The sequence below is a fragment of the Adiantum capillus-veneris genome, chromosome 28 (assembly GCF_014529385.1).
Source record: "Adiantum capillus-veneris isolate H3 chromosome 28, ASM1452938v2, whole genome shotgun sequence".
Lineage (NCBI taxonomy): Eukaryota > Viridiplantae > Streptophyta > Polypodiopsida > Polypodiales > Pteridaceae > Adiantum > Adiantum capillus-veneris.
In genome coordinates, this window is record NC_140958.1 from 110,525,379 (window position 1) to 110,546,957 (window position 21,579).

Below are 21,579 nucleotides of genomic sequence, written 5' to 3' on the forward strand. Positions count from 1 at the left end.
GTTCACGTTGCTAGGGCTCTTGCCCTTGGACACTCGAGTGCATCCTCCTCTTGGGGTGGGTCACCCGAGGAGGAGGTTCCTAGCTGGTTGCTGCCAGTTCTCTTCGTCGTTCCTAGCACGCATGATTCCTATGTGTGGCTCTTGCCCGATGGTATGCGGCCCTGACTGACCATGTAACATGGCTAATATTTGGAAGGGATAAGCACCTCCTCTTGTGGGCCCTCTGGTGTGTCGAAAAAAATTTAAAATCTTGCAGCTTTTTTTGATTTACAGAACTTGAAAGCGAAGAATATGTGCAAGTGAGCTTGCATGATCGCTGCTTTCCAATGTGGGTAAGAGATGATCAATCCACCATTTTGCCGGATGAAAGCTGCACATGTGCCAAGCACATCTAGTAGGCAATGTTGGCAGAAGCTTGTGTGAACCCCCACCTAACATCAGATTGAAAGTTTCCTCAACAAGTGGAAGTAGAGTAAACGCTGGCTGAGGGAAAGAATAAACTACTGGAACGCATGAGAGGCAGGGCGGCCTGCAGGGGGGGCTATGGTTTACTGTGTGTGCGGTTGTAAAGTACACGCGCGTGCAAGCAGGGGGCGCGTTGGGCGGCCAATAGCGGAAGTGGGTTCGTCTCTTTGTCCGCCCAAAAGCCTGCTTTTGCATTTGGGTTCTTCGCATGCTGTCTGCGCACGGACGTCCGAGAGACACACACAAGGAGGAGGGCTTGTCTGCTCTGCTCGCCTTGAGCCCATAATTCCCCTGCTCTCTGTGCTTTGTGCTGTTTACTACTCGAGTTTCTTTCCTGAAAGGTGTTTTTCTCTGCTCTCTTTGTGTCTTTTCTTTGAAGCTTGGAAAGGCAGAGGAGCCCAATGAGTCTCTGTTTCAAAAGACCGCATGAAGTACGAGAATGTGGGTTGCCCTCCGCACGCATGTATGATGCCTCTCTCTGTTGCCCCTACACCTAACTCTTCCTGCCGTACACGCCCCTCTGCCGTACCCTGTCCTTGTCAACGAACAGAAGCCTCTCTTCTTTAGTCTTCCATTCCAAAGCGGCTCATCAGGTAGAGAGAGAGAGAGAGAGAGAGAGAGAGAGAGAGAGAGAGAGAGACAGAGAGCTAGCTGGCTTTATATCTGCTCATCCCACTCTTCAGTGCTGGCTGTGTTTTAAGTAAACGCTGTCTATTGCTATGGTGAGTTTCAAGTGCATGAGATATGCTTGTCATTGTGTTTACCTCTCTTTGGACATGCAAGAATTATCGATGGGTTTATAACAAGGTCAATTTAGTGATAAGCCCTTTTTTTTAGTTCATGTCTTGGAGAAGGGGTAGAACCAAAGACAAGCATGCCTTTCTGAAGCTCATCGAAGATAATTTTTTCAGTAATCGCAAGTCTTTGTTGCATTTTTTTAATGGTTTCTGTGATCACAGTAATTGGCATTGGTTTTAGGAGAGTATTTTTGCTTGTTTTTGATGATAAATTTTGTCATCAGAGATGCCATCTGATTTTGTACGAGACTGCCTGCATTATTTTGACACTCTTGTTTCATGCAAGATGCATTGGAAACTGTCATTTGTTGCAAAAAGTCCTTTTGGACTCCTTTTTGCTCTTTTACATTTGTGCACCTCTCTGATGACAGAAGACACTCTTACCTCTTTTCACTTCTCAAAGTGATCTTGTTGATGTTAGTGTATGCAGGGGCGGACCAGTTTGGAAGGTTGATAGGAGTTGTGAGCATGTGGGCTAGTACAATTACCTGAACAACTATTTGGCTCCTCTTTCCAATGGCAACAGAATGGAACTTCACTCAATATCTCCAGAGTGCAAGTAGGATACAAAAGGAAGAATTTCAGGATCTTTATGAACGAGCTAGAAGGGCAACTCAAGAAGCCCAAAGGCAAGGTGATGCACAGCTGAAGGCTGCGATAGAAGCTGCAACGTTTGTCCCAGCTAGCACTGTCCGCACTTGGTCGCTTGCGTCGATGTGTAATCATACTTTACTAGAAAGTTGCTTGCTATCAGAGAAAAAAGATGTCATGCCCATTATCTTCCAGTTTTTGTTGCGCACCACTCTTATTTACCTCATCTTCCAAAGTCCTGCTGACCTATTCACATCCATGAAGGTTGGTTTTCATTCAATAGTCTACACACTCCACCCTAGTATAAGCAAGACCTTCTCCTTATTCTTTTTTGCTTGTCCGTGATTTGCAGACAGATTTGGCTCTATGGATTGCTGCTCTATGTGCTACAATGTTGATTATGCCTCTACAGTGTTCAAGTTGGTAAGTGACTGGCCTTATGGGATACATTTGTTGTAAACAAGAATGTTAAGGGTTGCTGGTTCTTTCATGAAGTTTATTTGAAGTGATGGGGAGCACAAAGAGGGTTGCAAGGCATGTCTTGTTTCTAAGCATTTTGTTAATAATCTACAGCACTTTGTAGTGCAAATTGTTGTTTCAATAGAAACCTGAAATTTTTTACTTGTGAACAGACGGGCCTGCATTTGGTTGTCTTGTTGTTCTGTTGTTATTCATTGCTGCTGACCAAATGGACGCAGGTGTCAAGGGGCTCGTGGAGTTGTTCTGTTGCTCGCGTCCTCTTTGTTATGGTTTATAGAAGTGGTTGCAGTTCTTGCAACTTACTCAGTAAGTTTTCTTGTGATATTGAGCCAGTCAACTGAGGGACACTCTGAGTTCTTCTCTCATGAACCCCCTTTTGTACCATTCATTTTGAAGAAATTCAGTATGTGACCTTGAAAGTAATGTTTTGATCTTTTCCTCTCTGACAGCACCTCACTCTTGATCTAGCGCATTTACTCTCACAATGCATTTTTTCAAGCGTTTTACATCGAGCTCCATTCTGGTATATGCTGCTGTTTATGTATCCTTTTCAAAACCTTGGGGTGATGCTTGATGAGACTTAGCTAATGCAATCTAGTTGCTTTGAAGTTCTCATCTGAAGGCAAGGTTGTTTGGTCTTGGGCTTCAAGCAATTGGAACCCTTGCAATGGTCTCCAAAGTTTATGATGCCCTACCTGCTATATTATATTTTAGCACGAGTCACTTGTTGGGGGTTGCTTTGGCATATGTGTCGGATCAGCAATTGGGGACTGCCTTCCATAAATCAGCTTCACAGAGTGCCTTGAATAAGACGCCCGGAGGTATATATACATACGTGAATGCATGCATGCATGCATGTTGGTCAGCTGTTATTACTTAAATTTGGATGATTGCGAGCATTTCTGAGATGAGCTTTCCTTGCAACAGTCCATGACTTTGAACTTATAGCTCCTCAGCAAGCCCCGAATCGAGCGCTTGGTGGCTTTGCTGGAGGCTTTGCTGGTGTTTCAAGCCTTAAGTGCCCATACCGACCCGCTATTTCGATAGTCTCATCGTCTAGGTATAGTGGCTCCTCAAGCACAGACTCTACTTCGCCAGAGGTTTCATACAGCAGCTCCTCTACAGTCGAGAACAGTTTCTCATCACAACAACAGTATAACTCCTGTCTGAGCTCTTCAAAAGGAGGATTAAGCCAAGCAAGTGATGCTTTTGGCTCTGCAGGATCTGGCCTTGAATGCAATCTGTATTGCGCTACTCAACTTCACAGTGACACCCAGCTTTGATGGTCGCGACATGGGAACTCTGGAGTGTGTTTTTACAGTGAGAAGCCATATCAAAATGCAGAGTTTTTCATGGATGGCATTCCATGCATTGTCCCTCTGCTGAGGCTTCATCACAAGATAAAGAAGAAAATACAGGGATTTTCGAAGTATAATATCGTATAGGTTGTCAGCATTTGTGCCAGACCAAATATTGTTAAAGTTAGTAGCTAGCGTTCGGATCTAGCTAAATATGTCGTATTAGACATCTGGAAATTAGAGCGGAAGGTCAATAGCAAAGTCCGATAAGCCAAAAGCTGGGATTTTTGAAGCTAATTTCGAAGGGAAACGGTCCTTGTTTCAAATTAGGTTCAGGGACATGGGGATAGTAACCCTACTGTGAACACTTCTCTATACGGAAAGACATTGCTACATTAACCTTGGAAATTTTTCTTACCTGCAAATTTGAGTCACTTGAGTGTATTCAGGTCTTTTGTGCTCTTAAACTTTCTGGTTTCAAAGGTTATAGAATCTGTGTATATGCATTGAGGAAAATCTTAAATGATGTTCTCATGTTCATATTCATTTCTACTATTTTCAGTTGGGATGAACTGCAATTTTGCTAGCTATAGATGGCTTGTTTCCTTCAAACATTTAAAGAAATTGTTCCTACTAGTAGGAGATCATGGCCATGGTGGAGGATATTACCAATAGAGTGGCATGACATGTTGAAAACTTCATTTGACAAGGGTTTGTTGCATGTAGGGGTGTATCTACAACCAAGTAGAGAAGGACAGCTTTGCTCGTGAGGCATCTATAAGACCAGGATAACCCAATTCGTAGAGCTGTCGTCTTAATGTTCTCCATGTTGACTGGAAGCTATAGGGGTTGAAAGAGACGCATCACAACAATTTCATTGATTGTGAGAGGGTGTGGTTGTGTCTAGGAGTCGTGCAAAGTTTTTTTGTGCTCTATGGACGAACCATTTGCTACTCTTGGAGTGTCTTATGTTCTCCATGTTGACTGGAAGCTATATGGGTTGAAAGGGATGCATCACAACAATTTCATTAATTGTGAGGGTGTGGTCGTGTTTAGGGGTTGAGCAAAGATTTTTTGTGCACTATGGACTACTCTACTCTTGGAGTAGAGTGCAACTGTGTTCTTGGATGCTATGTGGGAAGCGATCTTTCAAAACCACTCTAAAGCCGAAGGAATCCTCTCTTGTAAATGTCTTGTGCCCAATGCCTCCTCTAGAGGTTGTGGCTCTATGAAGTAAATATGGAAATGTCTGCGATACCCAATGTGTATTCTGCACATCGTGGCTCTACACATTGGGATGCAACTTTGTGTCTCAAGTTCATATGATGTCCATGTTTTGCGCTGCTCGTTTTGATGTAAACAGTCAAGGATGGAAACACTTGACAACCAGCAGCTAAAATATGAGTTTTATAGGCTTAGAAATGGCCAGTGAAAGATGGAATGGACGGATTTCTGGTTCTTTTAATTTCACCGATATACTTTACACCAGCTTTTGAGTCAATGAAGAACGAAGTTTGACAAGAATGATAAGAGAAAAATTATAACTAGAATCTCCCTTACATTCATCAATGGATTCAGATTTGTGTATCAAATAGATAAGTCACCTATTGTAGAGTATAAGAGAGAGTGTGTGTTAGGACATGGCTTACAGTGTAGGCCGATAACTAGTGGGAATATGGCCTACTGGGATTCCTATTCTTGGAGATGCAAGTGAAAAAAGGTTTCTACATACAAAGGGGTAGGGCTAGCCTTTTCGAATTAAAAGTGGTGGTGCTTCGTCAAGCAACCAACATGTCAGTGCTATTGGAGCTATCAATCTTCTTCTTCATGTGTAGCAGGTAGAGTTAAATGGTGGTGCTTGATCATGCAACCATCACGTTAGTTCTATTAGAGATCTCAAATCTTCTTCTTTGTGTATGGGACCATAGCTAGGACGCTTACAATCTTCATGACAATTTTCGATAATTCAACTACAATAATTGTTGTAATGGACTAGTTAGGAACTTTGTTAAGGTACTACTTGTTTTGTGCACTTTTGATGGCAGGCTACACCAAAGTTATTTTCGGATGAGTGGTGCTTTTTAATTTTTCCAAATGGTTCCCTATATTAGGAACATGTATGCATGGTATGCTAAGAAGAGGCTTTTACAGTTTCCATCAAGGTAGAAGCAGTTTTAAAGTGGCGTCTCCATAAAATTTTCTTGGGGTATGGTAGGCTATTATCTTGAATTCATCAGGGGTCATGCCAAGATGATTATGCCTATGATGGACTAGTTGAAGGGTCAAGGTCGGCAATTTACTTGGCAAGCAAGGCAATAACATATTTTTGAAAAGCTTCAGAGAGATTTACCCACGACTCTTATTATAGATATCATGGATTAAAGAAAGCCCTTTGTTTTGAAGACTGATGCTAGTAACAAGGCTGTAGGAGCCGTTCTACTCCAAGATGGTAGACCTATAGCTTTTGAGAGTTAGAAACTAGATAACACCCAACAAGATTACTTTGCTTATGAACAAAATTTTATGCCATTGAAATGTTGGAAATATGGGTGCAAGAATACATGCAAAGATGAAGGAAAAGCTCAAGAGAAGACAACATAGGAAGTAGATTTGGTGAGTGTACTAAAACAAAGATAGGGCTTGCCCTAGAATGATGGGTGTATATACAAGTCAAGGGAAAGAAACCTCCTATTGGGGGGAAAGAAAGTGCCCCTGCGATCCCAAGTGTGTTCACACGATAAGTTTTAGACTTGTCTCAATAGAATTGGCAATACGCAAGGCCAGACCTACATAAAAATGTCTTAATCTACTTTCTTTGTCACAAAGCAATACTTGCACCAACCATAATGATGCAAAAGATCCATGTCCGACATTTCGAAAGAGGCACTCAAATTGGCTTTAAAATTTATCGTATGTCCCTCATTTGGTCCAACGAGCAGCATGTCATCAATATAAAGAAAAATAATTAGAAATACATAATCCACATGCTTGACATTTAAAGTGCTGTTAGTCAAGGATTATTTCAAAAATCGTGTAGAACTAAAAAAACATGTATCTTTTCATACTAAGCATTGGAGCTTGCTTCAAACCATACAAAGTCTTTTTAAGCTTGCACAAAATCAATCTCCCCCCCCCCCCCCCCTCTTGCCCAAGCACTGTTATACACCTAAAACGTGGCCACAAATTCTTGTATTGCCAAGGAGGTCAAATGCAATACTTAACCACACATGGCTAGAGAATGCACAATACTATTTAAACTCACTTCTCAAGCGTTTCAAGCAAGGAGAGAGCATCCACGTGTCATTTATTGGAGACCTTTGGACTTTTCCACTTTTGTTTGAAGTTTTCTCTTGAAAACGGTTGCACCCACCCACTCTTCGGGAAAAATCATTTTCACAAACATACAAAAATCCGTCCCAGACAAATCAGAACCGGAAATTTTACAATACTAGCCAGTATTTTTGCAAAATCACACTATTTTCCATGTATTTTAAGCGGAATTTTCTCCTTCTTCCCCTCCCCTCAACCGGCTACTTTGATTTTGCAATCGACTCAAGGCTAAGCTGAGGCACACTTTTCCCGAACACTGCACCCACCTTCCAAGGGAAAATCCTTTCATTTCATCATTTTAAATAAACAAGGAATGACTACTTGTGCACCCACCTTGAAAGTGGAAATGACCTTGAATGCACCTCATCAATCATCGTTTCATAATTGAAGTTTCATTTCAACCTTTGAAGTAAAAAAAAGAAGAAGTTTATGCACCTCAATTAATCCCACTAACTTGTGCCTTGGAAGGGAATTTTTTTTTGAATGCACATCCTCAAACAAGGCATGACTTAGCGTAGTTCTAAGGCGCCTGGTGCACCCACTTTGAAAGGGGAAATGACCTTGAATGCACCCCATCAATCATCCTTTCATAATTGAAGTTTCATTTCAACCTTTAAAGTTAAAAAAAAAAAAGCTTATGCACCTCAATTAATCCCACTAACTTGCGCCTTGGAAGGGGAAACAAATTTGAATGCACATTCTCAAACAATCATGGCTTAGCATAGTTCTAAGGCGCCTGGTAAGTGCACACACGATGTTGTTGACACAAAATAAGACCAAGCTCGCCTTGAGTGTGTGTATGTGTGTGTAAGAGAGAGAACCGTCATGCATATTTTTTGCTACCCACTGCACCTTTTGTGTGTGTGTGTGTGTGTGTGTGTGTGTGTGAGAGAGAGAGAGAGAGAGAGAGAGAGAGAGAGAGAAGCCAGGCCTACGAACCTTGTGTGTGTGTGTGTCAATGAGTAGAGAGAGAGAGAGAGAGAGAGAGAGAGAGAGAGAGAGAGCCGGGCCTATGAACCCTATGTGTGTGTGTCAATGAGTAGAGAGAGAGAGAGAGAGAGAGAGAGAGAGAGAGAGAGAGAGAGAGAGAGAGAACAAAGCCAAGCCTACGACATCACGGAACGAAATCAGGCTTTATACATCCCGTTGCGACACGTGTGTGTGTGTGTGTGTGTGTGTGTGTGAGAGAGAGAGAGAGAGAGAGAGAGAGAGAGAGAGAGAGAGAATAGGGCTCATTATTTTTTGTTGTTGTGCATGTGAGTGTGTGTGTGTGTGTGTGTGTGTGTGTGTGAGAGAGAGAGAGAGAGAGAGAGAGAGAGAGAGAGAGAGAGAGAGAGTCACATCACCTGGAGCTCATGCGGGAGAAAATGCAAGGAGAATTGATATACTGCAGCTGCATCCCATAGTGCTATGTCTGCAGCAAGTAACTGTGTGTGTGTGTGTGCGCGTGCACGCGCACATGCACAAAAGAGAGAGAGAGAGAGAGAGAGAGAGAGAGAGAGAGAGTAATTTTGCAAATATAGCCGGCTAAAATACACTAAAACCGATTATTTGTGAACACTGGTTCCAATTAAGCATTTCATAAGGTTCATGAATCACAAACAACCCTCAAATTTGAAGGGAGACCTACTACTTTTCCTTGTTCAAAAAGTCATAAGGAAACTTCATTTTTCTTTCTACACAAATTGGAAGGGCATACACCTATTTTTTTTCTAAATAATCTTCTACAATTTATATCTATACTATATATAATGGAGCTTAAAATTTGTCAAGAAGGAGAAGGCCTCCACGTGCCAGCTCGTGGAGCGTTTGCACGGACTTGCAATGCAAATGCACCTTTCAAATGGAATTTGGATACTTAAGCTATGTTGTTCAGACCTATAGCCGCTCGAGTGCATGTGTGTGTGTGTGTGTGTGTGTGTGCGAGAGAGAGAGAGAGAGAGAGAGAGAGAGAGAGAGAGAGAGAGAGAGAGACGGCGAGACTCAACGCTTGGCGACTCAATTGCATGGAGAGAGAGAGAGAGAGAGAGAGAGAGAGAGAGAGAGAGAGAGAGAGAGAGAGAGATGATGGGTCTCACACCTCGCCGTTTGTAAATTTTCCTTACCAGCTACGTTAGCTATGCTGGTGCTTAGCACATATTGCAGCCTATGAGTGCAATGGGATACACCATGGTGAAGGGTGGACATTTTCTTAGTTTGGGTACCAATATTGTAACTTTCTCTGACAAGACATCTGTGGCTCTGATGATTGAGTTGCCACTACAAAATTTGACATTAGTGGTGGGCCAAGCCTTGGATGTGGTGCTGGCAGAGCCATAAGAGGTGAATCAGTCATCAACTACGTCACTTGTGGCTCTGATGTTGGATGTTGGAACTGTGTACGTGGTGCGGGATTTGGTGATTCAAATTATCGACTCTGTCTTAGTTGGGATGCATCCAACCCTCATGCAACTCTTGCCTCATTGCTCGCCAAGAGAGAAAAGCTATAAGAGGAGCTTCGTTAGGTTGAGAAATAGGTTTGAGACCTTGAAACTATCATTAGCCAAGTTGGGAATGTGCTAAAAGGGTTTGAAGGTTTCCTTTCATCAACATTGAGGTGCAGGCAATTCGAAACAACCAAAAAAGTTTCAAATGTTTCAAAAGGGTTTGAATGTTTTGTTTCATCAAAATTGAGGTGCAAGCAATTTGAAACAACCAAAAACATTTTAGCTTGAGGATATGTTATTTTCCTTATTGATAGTCATGTTAACTATGGTTGAGGAGTATACATTTGGTTGTGATTCTGATGATAGAATGGATGACATTGGTCAAAGCTGCAAGTTAACTACCCTACAAGGCATGGACCAAGTTAATATGCAAAGCGTAGGTGGACACAATCCAAGGATGGTAAAAGGATCAAGCATGCAAGTGAGCTAGATTTTGATGATGATGATGACATTGACCGTATATCCCGGTAACAGTTTGTGGTGGAAACTTTACTACAGGTGTAGCATTCACTCTTCTCAATCAGTCATGGGTTTGGTTGTTGTGTAGGGATCATTATGAATATATGGATTTGGATTATATATATGATTCGATAGCTTTTGTTGTTTTGAGTGGATGGTATGATTTTAGCATCAGAGGTGGGTGCTCACGCACAAGGCATGCAAAATACTTGATGCTCCAGAGTTCATCATATATAACGAAGAAGAAATTAATGATCAATAATAAGATGATGATGATCATAAGTAAGTTTTCTTTGGATATGGCTTCTAAATGAGTGCCTTGAAGATAGCACAAACTTTGGTATGACTTCATATGGTTGTGCCTGTTTTGTTGAAAGTTTACCTTATGGTGATCAGTGTCACTTATAGTGTGGATACAAATAGCTGAGTATCCAATTTTTCATGTCATATCCAATTTGTCATGACATGAGGGCTCAAACACTTTTCTCAAACACGCGTGCATGTGCGTGCGTGTGTGTGTGTGTGTGTGTGTGTGAGAGAGAGAGAGAGAGAGAGAGAGAGAGAGAGAGAGAGAGAGAGAGAGGTGGGAAAGAAGAAGAAGAAGAGATATTATAACATTGTAGGAAACATCCCAAAACGTTTTGAAGGTTTATCCGACAAATCTTGAACTTAAAAGTTGTGAAGAGAGGTATGTGACATTGGAACAATCCTAATGAAGGGGATCGGGGAGCACCACAGACGGAGAGTGAGAGAGAGAGAAGGAGACACACACAGATATGGGTGGGGAGACTCAAAAGAGTGAGCAGCCCCCTATACACTTATGCTATGTATAAGGTACACAAGTCAGTGGGCGCCCAGACTCTGGGCGGCCGGGCAAGGCACAGGCGCCTATACCCCAACAACCTCCCACTTAAAGGCGACTATGCCTTTAAGCAAGGGAACCTAGTCTAAAGACTACAAAAGGTGAGAGAAAACCGCTCTCAACCGATGCCCACTGGCTGGCTGTGATCGTGTGCATCCGGCTGTCCTGCTCCCGTGTAAGTCCATACACCACCAGACGTACCGCACACGTACTGCAAGTATGTACGCAATACCTGCATATCTCCCTCGTGCACTATGCCATCATCAGTCAACAAACGACTGAAAACCCCAACTGCAAATGCTCCCACTGCAGTTGCGATATCCGGTCTCAAGATCAACATCTCATACATGAGACCACCGAATGCCGATGCAATGCTAGCGGGCCCTGCTAGCTCTACGGAGCATGCATCAACATATATATCCCTGGCAATAGGCATCTCTGACTGACAAGGCGTGTCAGCCACATGCATCTCCTGACTGTCCGCAAAAGACGCATCAACCTGTCGTGCAACCTCAGAGCACACCAGCTACTCTAGGTGTCTGTTGGAAGACATATCCTGCACAACTATATCCCCATGCTCACTATCGAGCATAGAAAGGAATGATTGCATAATCGCTGACATCTCAGCCTCCTCTGCAATCATCCACTGGAAACATGACCACTCAATCTGCTGTGACTCACTAGAGCTCTCATGCTCTAACTCCGTATGCATAGACTCTTGCACAACGTCCTCCTGTCGTGACTCACTAGAGCAAGACCTCTCTACTTGTCTATCTTGCATAGAAGTATCTTGCACAACTAACTCTCTGCTTTGCTCAGTCACTAGCAAAGCATGCATGTCTGACCTTGTCACCTCTCTGTGTGACTGCTCAAGTTGTGCCCTAACTGTGTGCACAACGAGCTCACTACTCTGCACTCCATGCAAAGCATCCTGCAACCCACAAGCAAAAGAGACTCGCCTGCTCTCTCGCTCTCTACCTGGCTGCGTGATCACAGAGACAACACCGTCTCTCCCGTGATCCACATGCAATGGGTAACCTGTACCACTCCTGGCACCTCTCGCAATCACTAGCGAACCCAAATGCATCACAAAATCTCTCTCTCGTAGCGAAATTTGACATCCACAATCTCTAAGCTGACCAATCGAGATCAAACTCATTGTCAAATCTGGTACATAGCGCACATGTCGTAACAAGTAAGATGCACCACTCGGTAATGACAGTCTCACATCTCCTGCACCTGCTATCGCATGCACCGATCCATCGGTCAAACGTACACTGCCAAGCATCCCGCTAGAATAGCTACAAAACCATTCACAATGCGGCGTGACATGGAACATAGCATCTGCGTCTAGCAACCACTGCGAAGGGAGTGCACTATCCACATGTATAGCATCTCTTGCATAGCTCGAGGTAAAAGTGACATCCCCGTCACTAGTATACTCCGACACTACATTTGCCTAAACTGTCAAAGCAACGTCCATGGCATCACTATATACATCTCTGAGACTGCCATGTCTCCTACGATGTCGCATACGACGAAAACAACGCCGTCTAACGTGTCCAAAATGACCACAATACCAACATGTCACCTGTCGGCGTGCTCGTGAATGTACATGTCTCACACGAGTCTGTGATGACTCATATCTATCATACATTTCATGTAATCTGCGTCAAAGTGCTCTCGAAGTAGTCTCATACATAACAAGAGCATATACAGATTCCGCAAGGTGCAAAGAGAGCGTAGATAATGCCATCTCTCTAGCTCCTGCCACTGATCGTCAGACATGTTTGAAGGTCTACCTGCATCACCACCCAATGGTCGATGCAACCCTCGCTGTGTCCATGCATCAAGCATACACTCTCTCCATGCTGCAAAGTCTGACCCATCAAACATGCACATTTCGGAGAGATCATAATCTAAGCGATCACCTGTCTCTGCCATGAGCACAATGTAGCAAACTAGAAAGCAAAACCACCTCACCAACAACACCTGGAAACTGTCTACCAATATGGCCAGAAACACAATGTAAAACCTGTGAGACACACTCCAAAATAGAGCTCCCGCAATGTCAATACAAGCCTCGCCTGCTCTAGTATCACACTGCAATCTGTGAGCTAATCACCAAGCCCACACTGTGCGGTATCGATGCATACACACGCACAACTCCCACCTGCAGAGAATACCACACGTAACCCCGTGAGTGCCACCTACAATCACAATCCCGATTGCATCAACTAATGCCTGCTCAAGACCATGTGCATATGTGCATCAAACTGCACTCAAATACATGCATAAAATCTATGCGAATCTGTGTCCACACTGCACATCAACTTTATGCATAAGTTGCTCTCCTCGAGACAATGTAACCGGAAACCAAGCTCCCACCTGAGCTCAAATTACATGCACATAAACTATGCACAAAACCGATCACAAATAACTCCACACACTGACCGACAACGAGGCATCACATGCACAAATCCACATATGGCATACATAAGCCAAATCTATGGCAATGAAGCTCACTCCCACACGAGGAGCTCTCTCGACACAAAGTCGAAACCTATATACCTGTATCCGTAATCAATGCATACATAGCACGTCCGCAACCTGCAGAAGTCCTCTCGCGCATGCAAATACATCGTCTTGTCAAGAAAATCTCGTCACGGATTTGTTTCCCCTTGTCAACAATGACTTCGGGTGTGGGAATGCATGATCCTTGTGGAACCTTAGGAGGATAAGTTTTCCAAGCCTGCAAACCTGCCAAAAGAACGAATGTGTGTGTGTGTGTATCTTCCTTGTGCTTATCCTGCAAATAGCACGCTCTGAGCTTGCTTCACATGATCATTGCCCTGCGCAATGTCAGTCTGCAGTAGTTCACAAAATAGCCCCCTCACTTAGCATACATGCTAACTAGAGCATTGCCCTGCACAATTTAACAGCCCTGACTTGCAACCTTTGCACTCTAGCTGCAGAAGCCCGTGAGTGAAATTCGTGCTCAGTAGAACCGCCACACAGTAGCATACATGCCTGTTTCCAGCTGCAACAGCCCGTGAGTGAAATTTGTGCTTCGTAGAACCACCACACAGTAGCATACATGCCTGTTAAAGCATTGCCATGCTCAATGTTCACTACAACAGCTCAAGGCACACTCAAGCAGCCCGTTATGCAGCCTTGTAGCGCATTGGAGAGAGTGTATGCAGCCCGCCTGTCTTGCTTGCTAGCTGGCCGCTGTTGCTAGCCTCCTGAGAACCACTACTGAGGTTACCCACACCTGGCTGCCCATACACCCATATGGGGCACCTGTGGGTTGCCTGTTGGTCACCGCCTTGGGCTGAGCACGTTGCCGGGTTGTCCAGAGGATGAAGGCACAGTACCTTAGCCTTGCAAGCTCTTCTCACACAAGAGCACCGCCTTGCTCTTGCACTCAGATCTGCAGCAAATTAGCAAGCTCCTGAGCTCACAAGCTCCATAGCTCGCATCGCCATAGCTCAAGCTCCGACGCCACTCCTGCTTTGATACCAATTGAAGGGGATCGGGGAGCACCACAGACGGAGAGTGAGAGAGAGAGAAGGAGACACACACAGATATGGGTGGGGAGACTCAAAAGAGTGAGCAACCCCCTATACACTTATGCTATGTATAAGGTATACAAGTCAGTGGGCGCCCAGACTCTGGGCGGCCGGGCAAGGCACAGGCGCCTATACCTCAACACCTAAGAGACCTTATATATTATCTGACAAGTACTGAACTTTTTTTTTAAAAGCGAATTACACTCATCTGGTGCGAGATGACAAATTGCATCCTTATAAGTACACAAGGTTGCTTGGTCGCACTTGAACCCATGACCCGGGTCACGGAGGTCAAGTACTCAACCAACCAAGCTAACTCCTTTGGAGAAGATGTGCAGAAACAAGTGCTAAACTTAAAACATGTTACAAAAGAGTTAAAAGATCTAACCAACAAGTTATGAACTCAAGATATATATATATATATATATATATATATATATATATATATATATATATATATATATATATATATATATATATATATATATAGATAGATAGATAGAGAGAGAGAGAGAGAGAGAGAGAGAGAGAGAGAGAGAGAAGAGATTTACTCAATCTTTTTTTTCTTTGCAAAACTCACAATTGTGAGTGGATAGTATTAAGAACATCAGAAATATACACCAACCTCAAGCTCAGACCGAGACTTGAGGGTCACAGGATTACAAATTCTCTGCTTGACAAAGCAACCACAACTACTCCTGGGCTTTACTTATTACAAGATGTCATCATGATATGTATTGTTCTAGACCATTCCTCTGAGATTTATTCAATCTTAATCATTGGTAACCCTACGGTGTACATGAGTTTATGCAATGGTTTGTAGGTCCACCTTAATTTCTTTATTCTGTTGTGTTAATATGATCGAATAAATTCAAAAAGTATTGAATGTTTAAAAAACTTAATATACATTAATGTAACATCCATTGTACATTGATACTTTATTTATTGAAGCATAATTTTTTTTCATAATACTAAAAGCCATGTTCGTTTTTACTGCAGCAACGCACGGGTCACATACTAGTGTCCATAAATTACCATAACGTAATACGGGTTCAAACAAAAAGCAAAGGATTCCAACGGAAACATTGATAAAGATATTTTATATATAGCTAAAGAACAAGTTCTCTCTTCTGCTATTTGAAGATGATATTTTGTGAAAATCTAGAAGGTTTAAAGTACCATGGGGCTTCTAGCAGTCAAATATATATCCAAATGGGGATGTTAATGTTAGACGGTCCAATTTCCCATTCTAATGTCCCTCTAAGATGTTCGTTTCTCTCCTTGGGGACATGTACATAAGACTAGCACATGAAGGTATTTTTATGGAAGGTAATCTGGGGTGCTCTACCGACGGGGATGAAGATTCAGGAGAGAGGGATTGGGTCAGATCGATGCTTGGGGTGCAGGCTTGCTACTAAAGATCTAGCCCACCTCTTTATGGATTGCCCAACTATCAAAGGCCTAGCAGGGAAAATATGCAAGTGGGTCCAAAGAACATGGAAAATTGGTTTCTTCAAGACTGATCTATTCCTTGGAGGGAAGAATTCAGGTAGTCATGCCCTCCTCATCAACACTCAAATCGTCCGATACTTCTTCTTACATAATGTATGGCAGACAAGGAACCGTCGTGTGTTTGAAGGAGGTTTCGAGGTGGCAAGCTTCACAAAAATTATACAAGAAAGCAAAGTGCTAATATGGACACTCGGACGCAAGCAACACTTGGAGGATTGGTCTAGGATTACTTGTGCCTTGTTTCAGCAGTTGGCATGCCTAGGATGGGGGAAAATACTAGCCATCGGTAATTAAAAGATATCAGAAGAACATAACAATGGACTTTGCTACCCTGATAGCTGTTGTGATTTTGGTCCCTGTATGATGTCATGGCTCAACACGAGCATGACAAGACCTTGTAATTTTTTATGTTGATCAATATAATTCACTCACAATTGTGAGTTTTGCTTTTAAAAAAAAAAAAAAAGACTAGCCATATTTTTATATACTCTCGTAGATACTAAGGCAAGTAAAGATATCTTGCCCATACTAGGTGTTTTGACACTAGCACCTCCTCTGGCTTTAATGGATCTCGAGAGGGCAATGTGTAGAAGAGGTAGGGTCATGGTGAGCATAGAAAGGCACTTGATATATCCTCCCTCTCTCTCTCTCTCTCTCTCTCTCTCTCTCTCTCTCTCTCTCTCTCCGTCCGTACTCAGACATGGTATCAGATTCACCACTTGTAACTTTTTGGTCTCATAGGTCATTTTGGCCTTTCGAAGACATTAATATAACATTTCATTTCATTTCTCTCTCTCTCTCTCTCTCTCTCTCTCTCTCTCTCTCACACACACACACACACACACACACACACACACACACACACACACACGTGCCACAACTGTTGGCAAGGAGGTGATGCTTTTTTGTTTTTAATGTGGCCAACTAGAAGGGAGCAGTGTGCTCCGTGAGGACCCCACATATCCAATACAAAAGCAAGAGCATGGGCAAGTTACATTATGTGTACAAAGTGATGTACAATGATGCATCATTCCTATTGCATGAGCAAGGGGTTGAACCCATACCCTTGGGGCAAACATATCCCCCCACATAACCATCTAACTTGATCCCAAATGATGAAGGGGGTGATGTTGCAAAGGCAAGGTGTTGCACCTAATCATTTATCTAAAAATGGCACATGTTAGCCACCTTTTATGGCAACACAATGAGAAAATAGCCTACCCAAGTGGAAGGGGTAGCAACATTTGATAAGTTGGATTTCTTTGCATACATCACCATTTTCCATATCGATCAAAACTCAATTTGCATCATGGAGCATGTTTAGGCAATTTGTCTCGCACAAGAATTTAGTTTGTTTTTTTTGTTCTATCAAAGGTTCTATGAAAAGGCTTCCATGCACAAGTATCTAGACTTTTGCATAAATTTTGGTTGTTGAAGTAATTTGCCCTAAAAATTGAAGAGAGAGAGAGAGAGAGAGAGAGAGAGAGAGTGTGTTGATTGGGGTGGAGCTCCTACAAGCGATATCTTTTGTAGCTCCCTTATTCTCGTATGTTTAGGTAAGAACAAGCAACAGTTAGAGTTAAGTGATAGCGAGCGGCCAATGGGACATGGCCACCAAGGTCTCCTTGGCCCTTTATAGCAAAGAACTTTTGTGAGAAACATTGTAAGATAGAGCTCCATTGCCATAAAGATTACCCTATGCAAAAATTGAGGCAAATCCATTCCAAAATGATACAAGAGTATATTGGGAATTTTTGAAATTTGAAGGGGTATTCACAAAAATACAAGGGTATTTAATACTGATAATTTTCCGTTTTGAATTTCGAGTATTGATACTATTACGAGAAATAAGCAATGCTCGGGAAAAACCTAGGTATAGTGTAATCTAGGTATTAAGTTTCAGGAAAAACCTAGATGTAGTGTAATGTAGGAATTAATTTTGAAATTTACCTATGTTGTCTAAATCTACAAAATGTAGTGTAAAATTCCGCAAATGTGTTCCAAGGTGAATAACGGGACGGATAAGGCGGGGAGTCCGGGGCCTTGGAATTTGGAAAGAAATGGGAAACCTCAAAAACCACCGCGGGCACTGGAGCAGGGCAGTTCATCGGAAAATGAGCAGACCGTTCGCTGCCCGGCGGTCCTTTTCTTCGTTTTGGGAGGGAGGTTCGTTGCTTGCAGCGGCTTTTTTTTTCTTTTCTGAGCTGAACGGCGGCCCGCGGCCCGTCCATCTTTTTTTGAATCTCCTTGCATCAAGGCCGTAACTGACCCGCAGCCTAAGTTTTATGTATTCCCACCTACAAAATTTCAGATTTACCTCTCTACATTTTTCAATTGAAGGTGTTCACAAGAAGATTTAGAAATTTTCTCATGTAGGAAAACGAAGTCTTTTCCAGTGTTTTTCATACAATGAATAACATCATGAGCTTCTGCTCGAGAGGCACCGCATACCTAGCTAGGTATGCGTTGCCTCCCTCACAGAAGCTCATGATGTTGAGGTAACTCACAATGTGGGAATTATTGTGAGAATTTGTCCAAAACTTCTTTTGATTTCTAGAAAGCCTCCATAATTTAGAGAATTTTAGTGCCCAAACCTTCAATCAAATATAGTCAATTCACCTCTATAGTTTTTCATAAGTAAACTTGGAAAACAATTATTTTTTTCCCGAGCACTACTCAGGGCTTGAAGTACAAATTTTTCCCCAAAAACTCGGAAAACCCGTCCATCACTTGGAAAGATTAGAGGTTTTTTGCAAAAATTTAGAGGTATTTTTGTCAAAAACACAATGAAAACCTCTAATTTGTATCTCGGAAAAAAATTCCTCTAGATTGTACAGTTTTTTCCACCTTCAAAAATTAATTTTAAAAGTAATTTTTAAAATTGAAGGTGGATTACACTAAACCCAAGTTATTTTTTAGCACTCTTCTCTACATTTCATAAAGCCACAATGTCAACAACATTGTTCAATGCTAGGGTACCATCAACATTGTTCAATGCTAGGGTACCATCAACATTGTTCAATGCTAGGGGGACCTGACAGGGAGGGGGGCTAATTGTTATAAATTATCCCCTCCTCCCTCCAATAACTTGACCTCAAAGAGATACAATTTAGATTTTCTTCCATTACTCTTGCATGTGAGCTTCTGAAAAATGACCATCAAACATCACATCAATCTTGTCTTTCCTTTTACTTCCTTTTGTGTGTGGGCCTGCAATTTTGCCCTGCAACCTCAAAATTGCAGGCCACCCTTACCCATCCTAAGGAAGGGTCATTTTCAAGAGTGCCCGTCCCATGGAAAGGGTTGTTTAGGATTTCGACCTTCAAAATGAAGGGCAAAATTTTCCTTTGCCCTTCAAATCAAATCTTTACCAAAATCAAGTAAACTACAACTAACTACTACAAGATATACAACGAGAAAAAGTAGTAGTAAACTTGAAATGTGTTGCAATGCAGCTGCAGTGAAGACATATATCTCGATTTTCGTTGGACTTTCCCTTTGTTGAAATTTTAACCATGAAGAGTCTCCTCCCAAACCTTTAATTGTTCACTTCATGAAGTTACTACTATGGCTATTCTATCAGATAGTTTTATGCAACGTTGGTTTGAAAGCACAAAAGACAACATCACGATTGACAGTCTTTTGTCGATTATTGGTGTTGCCTTTCTTCTGACCCTTGTCATCCCTGTATAAGAATTCATAAGTCTATGCACTGCAACTTTGAAGTTGCAAGTAGTATTCTCCCTTACAAATCCTTGGTTCATTACTTGATAAATATCATTGCGTCACCGGCTACAAGATTCTTAGCACTCACAAACCTTGAAATGTGCTGCAATGCAGCTGCAGTGAAGACATATATCTCGATTTTCGTTGGACTTTCCCTTTGTTGAAATTTTAACCATGAAGAGTCTCCTCCCAAACCTTTAATTGTTCACTTCATGAAGTTACTACTATGGCTATTCTATCAGATAGTTTTATGCAACGTTGGTTTGAAAGCACAAAAGACAACATCACGATTGACAGTCTTTTGTCGATTATTGGTATTGCCTTTCTTCTGACCCTTGTCATCCCTGTATAAGAATTCATAAGTCTATGCACTGCAACTTTGAAGTTGCAAGTAGTATTCTCCCTTACAAATCCTTGGTTCATTACTTGATAAATATCATTGCGTCACCGGCTACAAGATTCTTAGCACTCACAAACACACTCCATCTTGTCGTAGAAAATGCCTCTTCTGCTGGAGCCTGTTTGCAAGACTTTTGATTCGTCAATGGCTATTCTGTCAGATAGTTTTATGCAACATTGGTTTGAAAGCACAGAAGACAACATCACGATTGACAGTCTTTTGTCTATTATTGGTGTTGCCTTTCTTCTGACCCTTGTCATCCCTGTATAAGAATTCATAAGTCTATGCACTGCAACTTTGAAGTTGCAAGTATTATTCTCCCTTACAAATCAGTGGTTCATTACTTGGTAAATATCATTGCGTCACCGGCTACAAGATTCTTAGCACTCACAAACACACTCCATCTTGTCGTAGAAAATGCCTCTTCTGCTGGAGCCTGTCTGCAAGACTTTTGATTCGTCAATGGCTATTCTGTCAGATAGTTTTATGCAACATTGGTTTGAAAGCACAGAAGACAACATCACGATTGACAGTCTTTTGTCTATTATTGGTGTTGCCTTTCTTCTGACCCTTGTCATCCCTGTATAAGAATTCATAAGTCTATGCACTGCAACTTTGAAGTTGCAAGTAGTATTCTCCCTTAGAAATCCTTGGTTCATTACTTGATAAATATCATTGCGTCACCGGCTACAAGATTCTTAGCACTCACAAACACACTCCATCTTGTCGTAGAAAATGCCTCTTCTGCTGGAGCCTGTCTGCAAGACTTTATATTGGTCAATGGCTATTCTGTCAGATAGTTTTATGCAACATTGGTTTAAAAGCACAGAAGACAACATCACGATTGACAGTCTTTTGTCGATTATTGGTGTTGCCTTTCTTCTGACCCTTGTCATCCCTGTATAAGAATTCATAAGTCTATGCACTGCAACTTTGAAGTTGCAAGTAGTATTCTCCCTTACAAATCCTTGGTTCATTACTTGATAAATATCATTACGTCACCAGCTACAAGATTCTTAGCACTCACAAACACACTCCATCTGGTCGTAGAAAATGCCTCTCCTGCTGGAGCCTGTCTGCAAGACTTTAGATTGGTCAATGGCTATTATGTCAGATAGTTTTATGCAACATTGGTTTGAAAGCACAGAAGACAGCATCACAATTGACAGTCTTTTGTCGATTATTTGTGTTGCCTTTCTTCTGACCCTTGTCATCCTTGTATAAGAATTCATAAGTCAATGCACTGCAACTTTGAAGTTGCAAGTAGTATTCTCCCTTACAAATCCTTGGTTCATTACTTGATAAATATCATTGCGTCACCGGCTACAAGATTCTTAGCACTCACAAACACACTCCATCTTGTCGTAGAAAATGCCTCTTCTGTTGGAGCCTGTCTGCAAGACTTTAGATTGGTCAATGGCTATTCTGTCAGATAGTTTTATGCAACATTGGTTTGAAAGCACAGAAGACAACATCACGATTGACAGTCTTTTGTCTATTATTGGTGTTGCCTTTCTTCTGACCCTTGTCATCCCTGTATAAGAATCCATAAGTCTATGCACTGCAAATTTGAAGTTGCAAGTAGTATTCTCCCTTACAAA

General features: G+C 42.1%; 1 protein-coding gene across 5 annotated transcripts; it reads left to right on the top strand.

Annotated features, from left to right (window-relative positions):
- The first annotated feature begins 501 nt into the window (after positions 1-501).
- LOC147421091 (uncharacterized) lies at positions 502-4,083 on the top strand. Of its 5 annotated transcripts, none has more exons than XM_086504823.1 (7): positions 502-1,058; positions 1,684-2,117; positions 2,206-2,276; positions 2,552-2,639; positions 2,783-2,856; positions 2,943-3,154; positions 3,261-4,083. In XM_086504823.1, the coding sequence occupies exons 2-7, from the start codon at positions 1,779-1,781 to the stop codon at positions 3,614-3,616; spliced, it is 1,140 nt and encodes a 379-aa protein (XP_086360949.1). In that variant the 5' UTR covers positions 502-1,058; positions 1,684-1,778; the 3' UTR covers positions 3,617-4,083. The 5 variants fall into 5 exon arrangements, with proteins under 5 accessions (XP_086360949.1, XP_086360950.1, XP_086360952.1 ...); XM_086504824.1 differs by having other exon boundaries at positions 1,693-2,117; XM_086504826.1 differs by having other exon boundaries at positions 1,049-1,187; positions 1,693-2,117.
- The last annotated feature ends 17,496 nt before the right edge of the window (positions 4,084-21,579 follow it).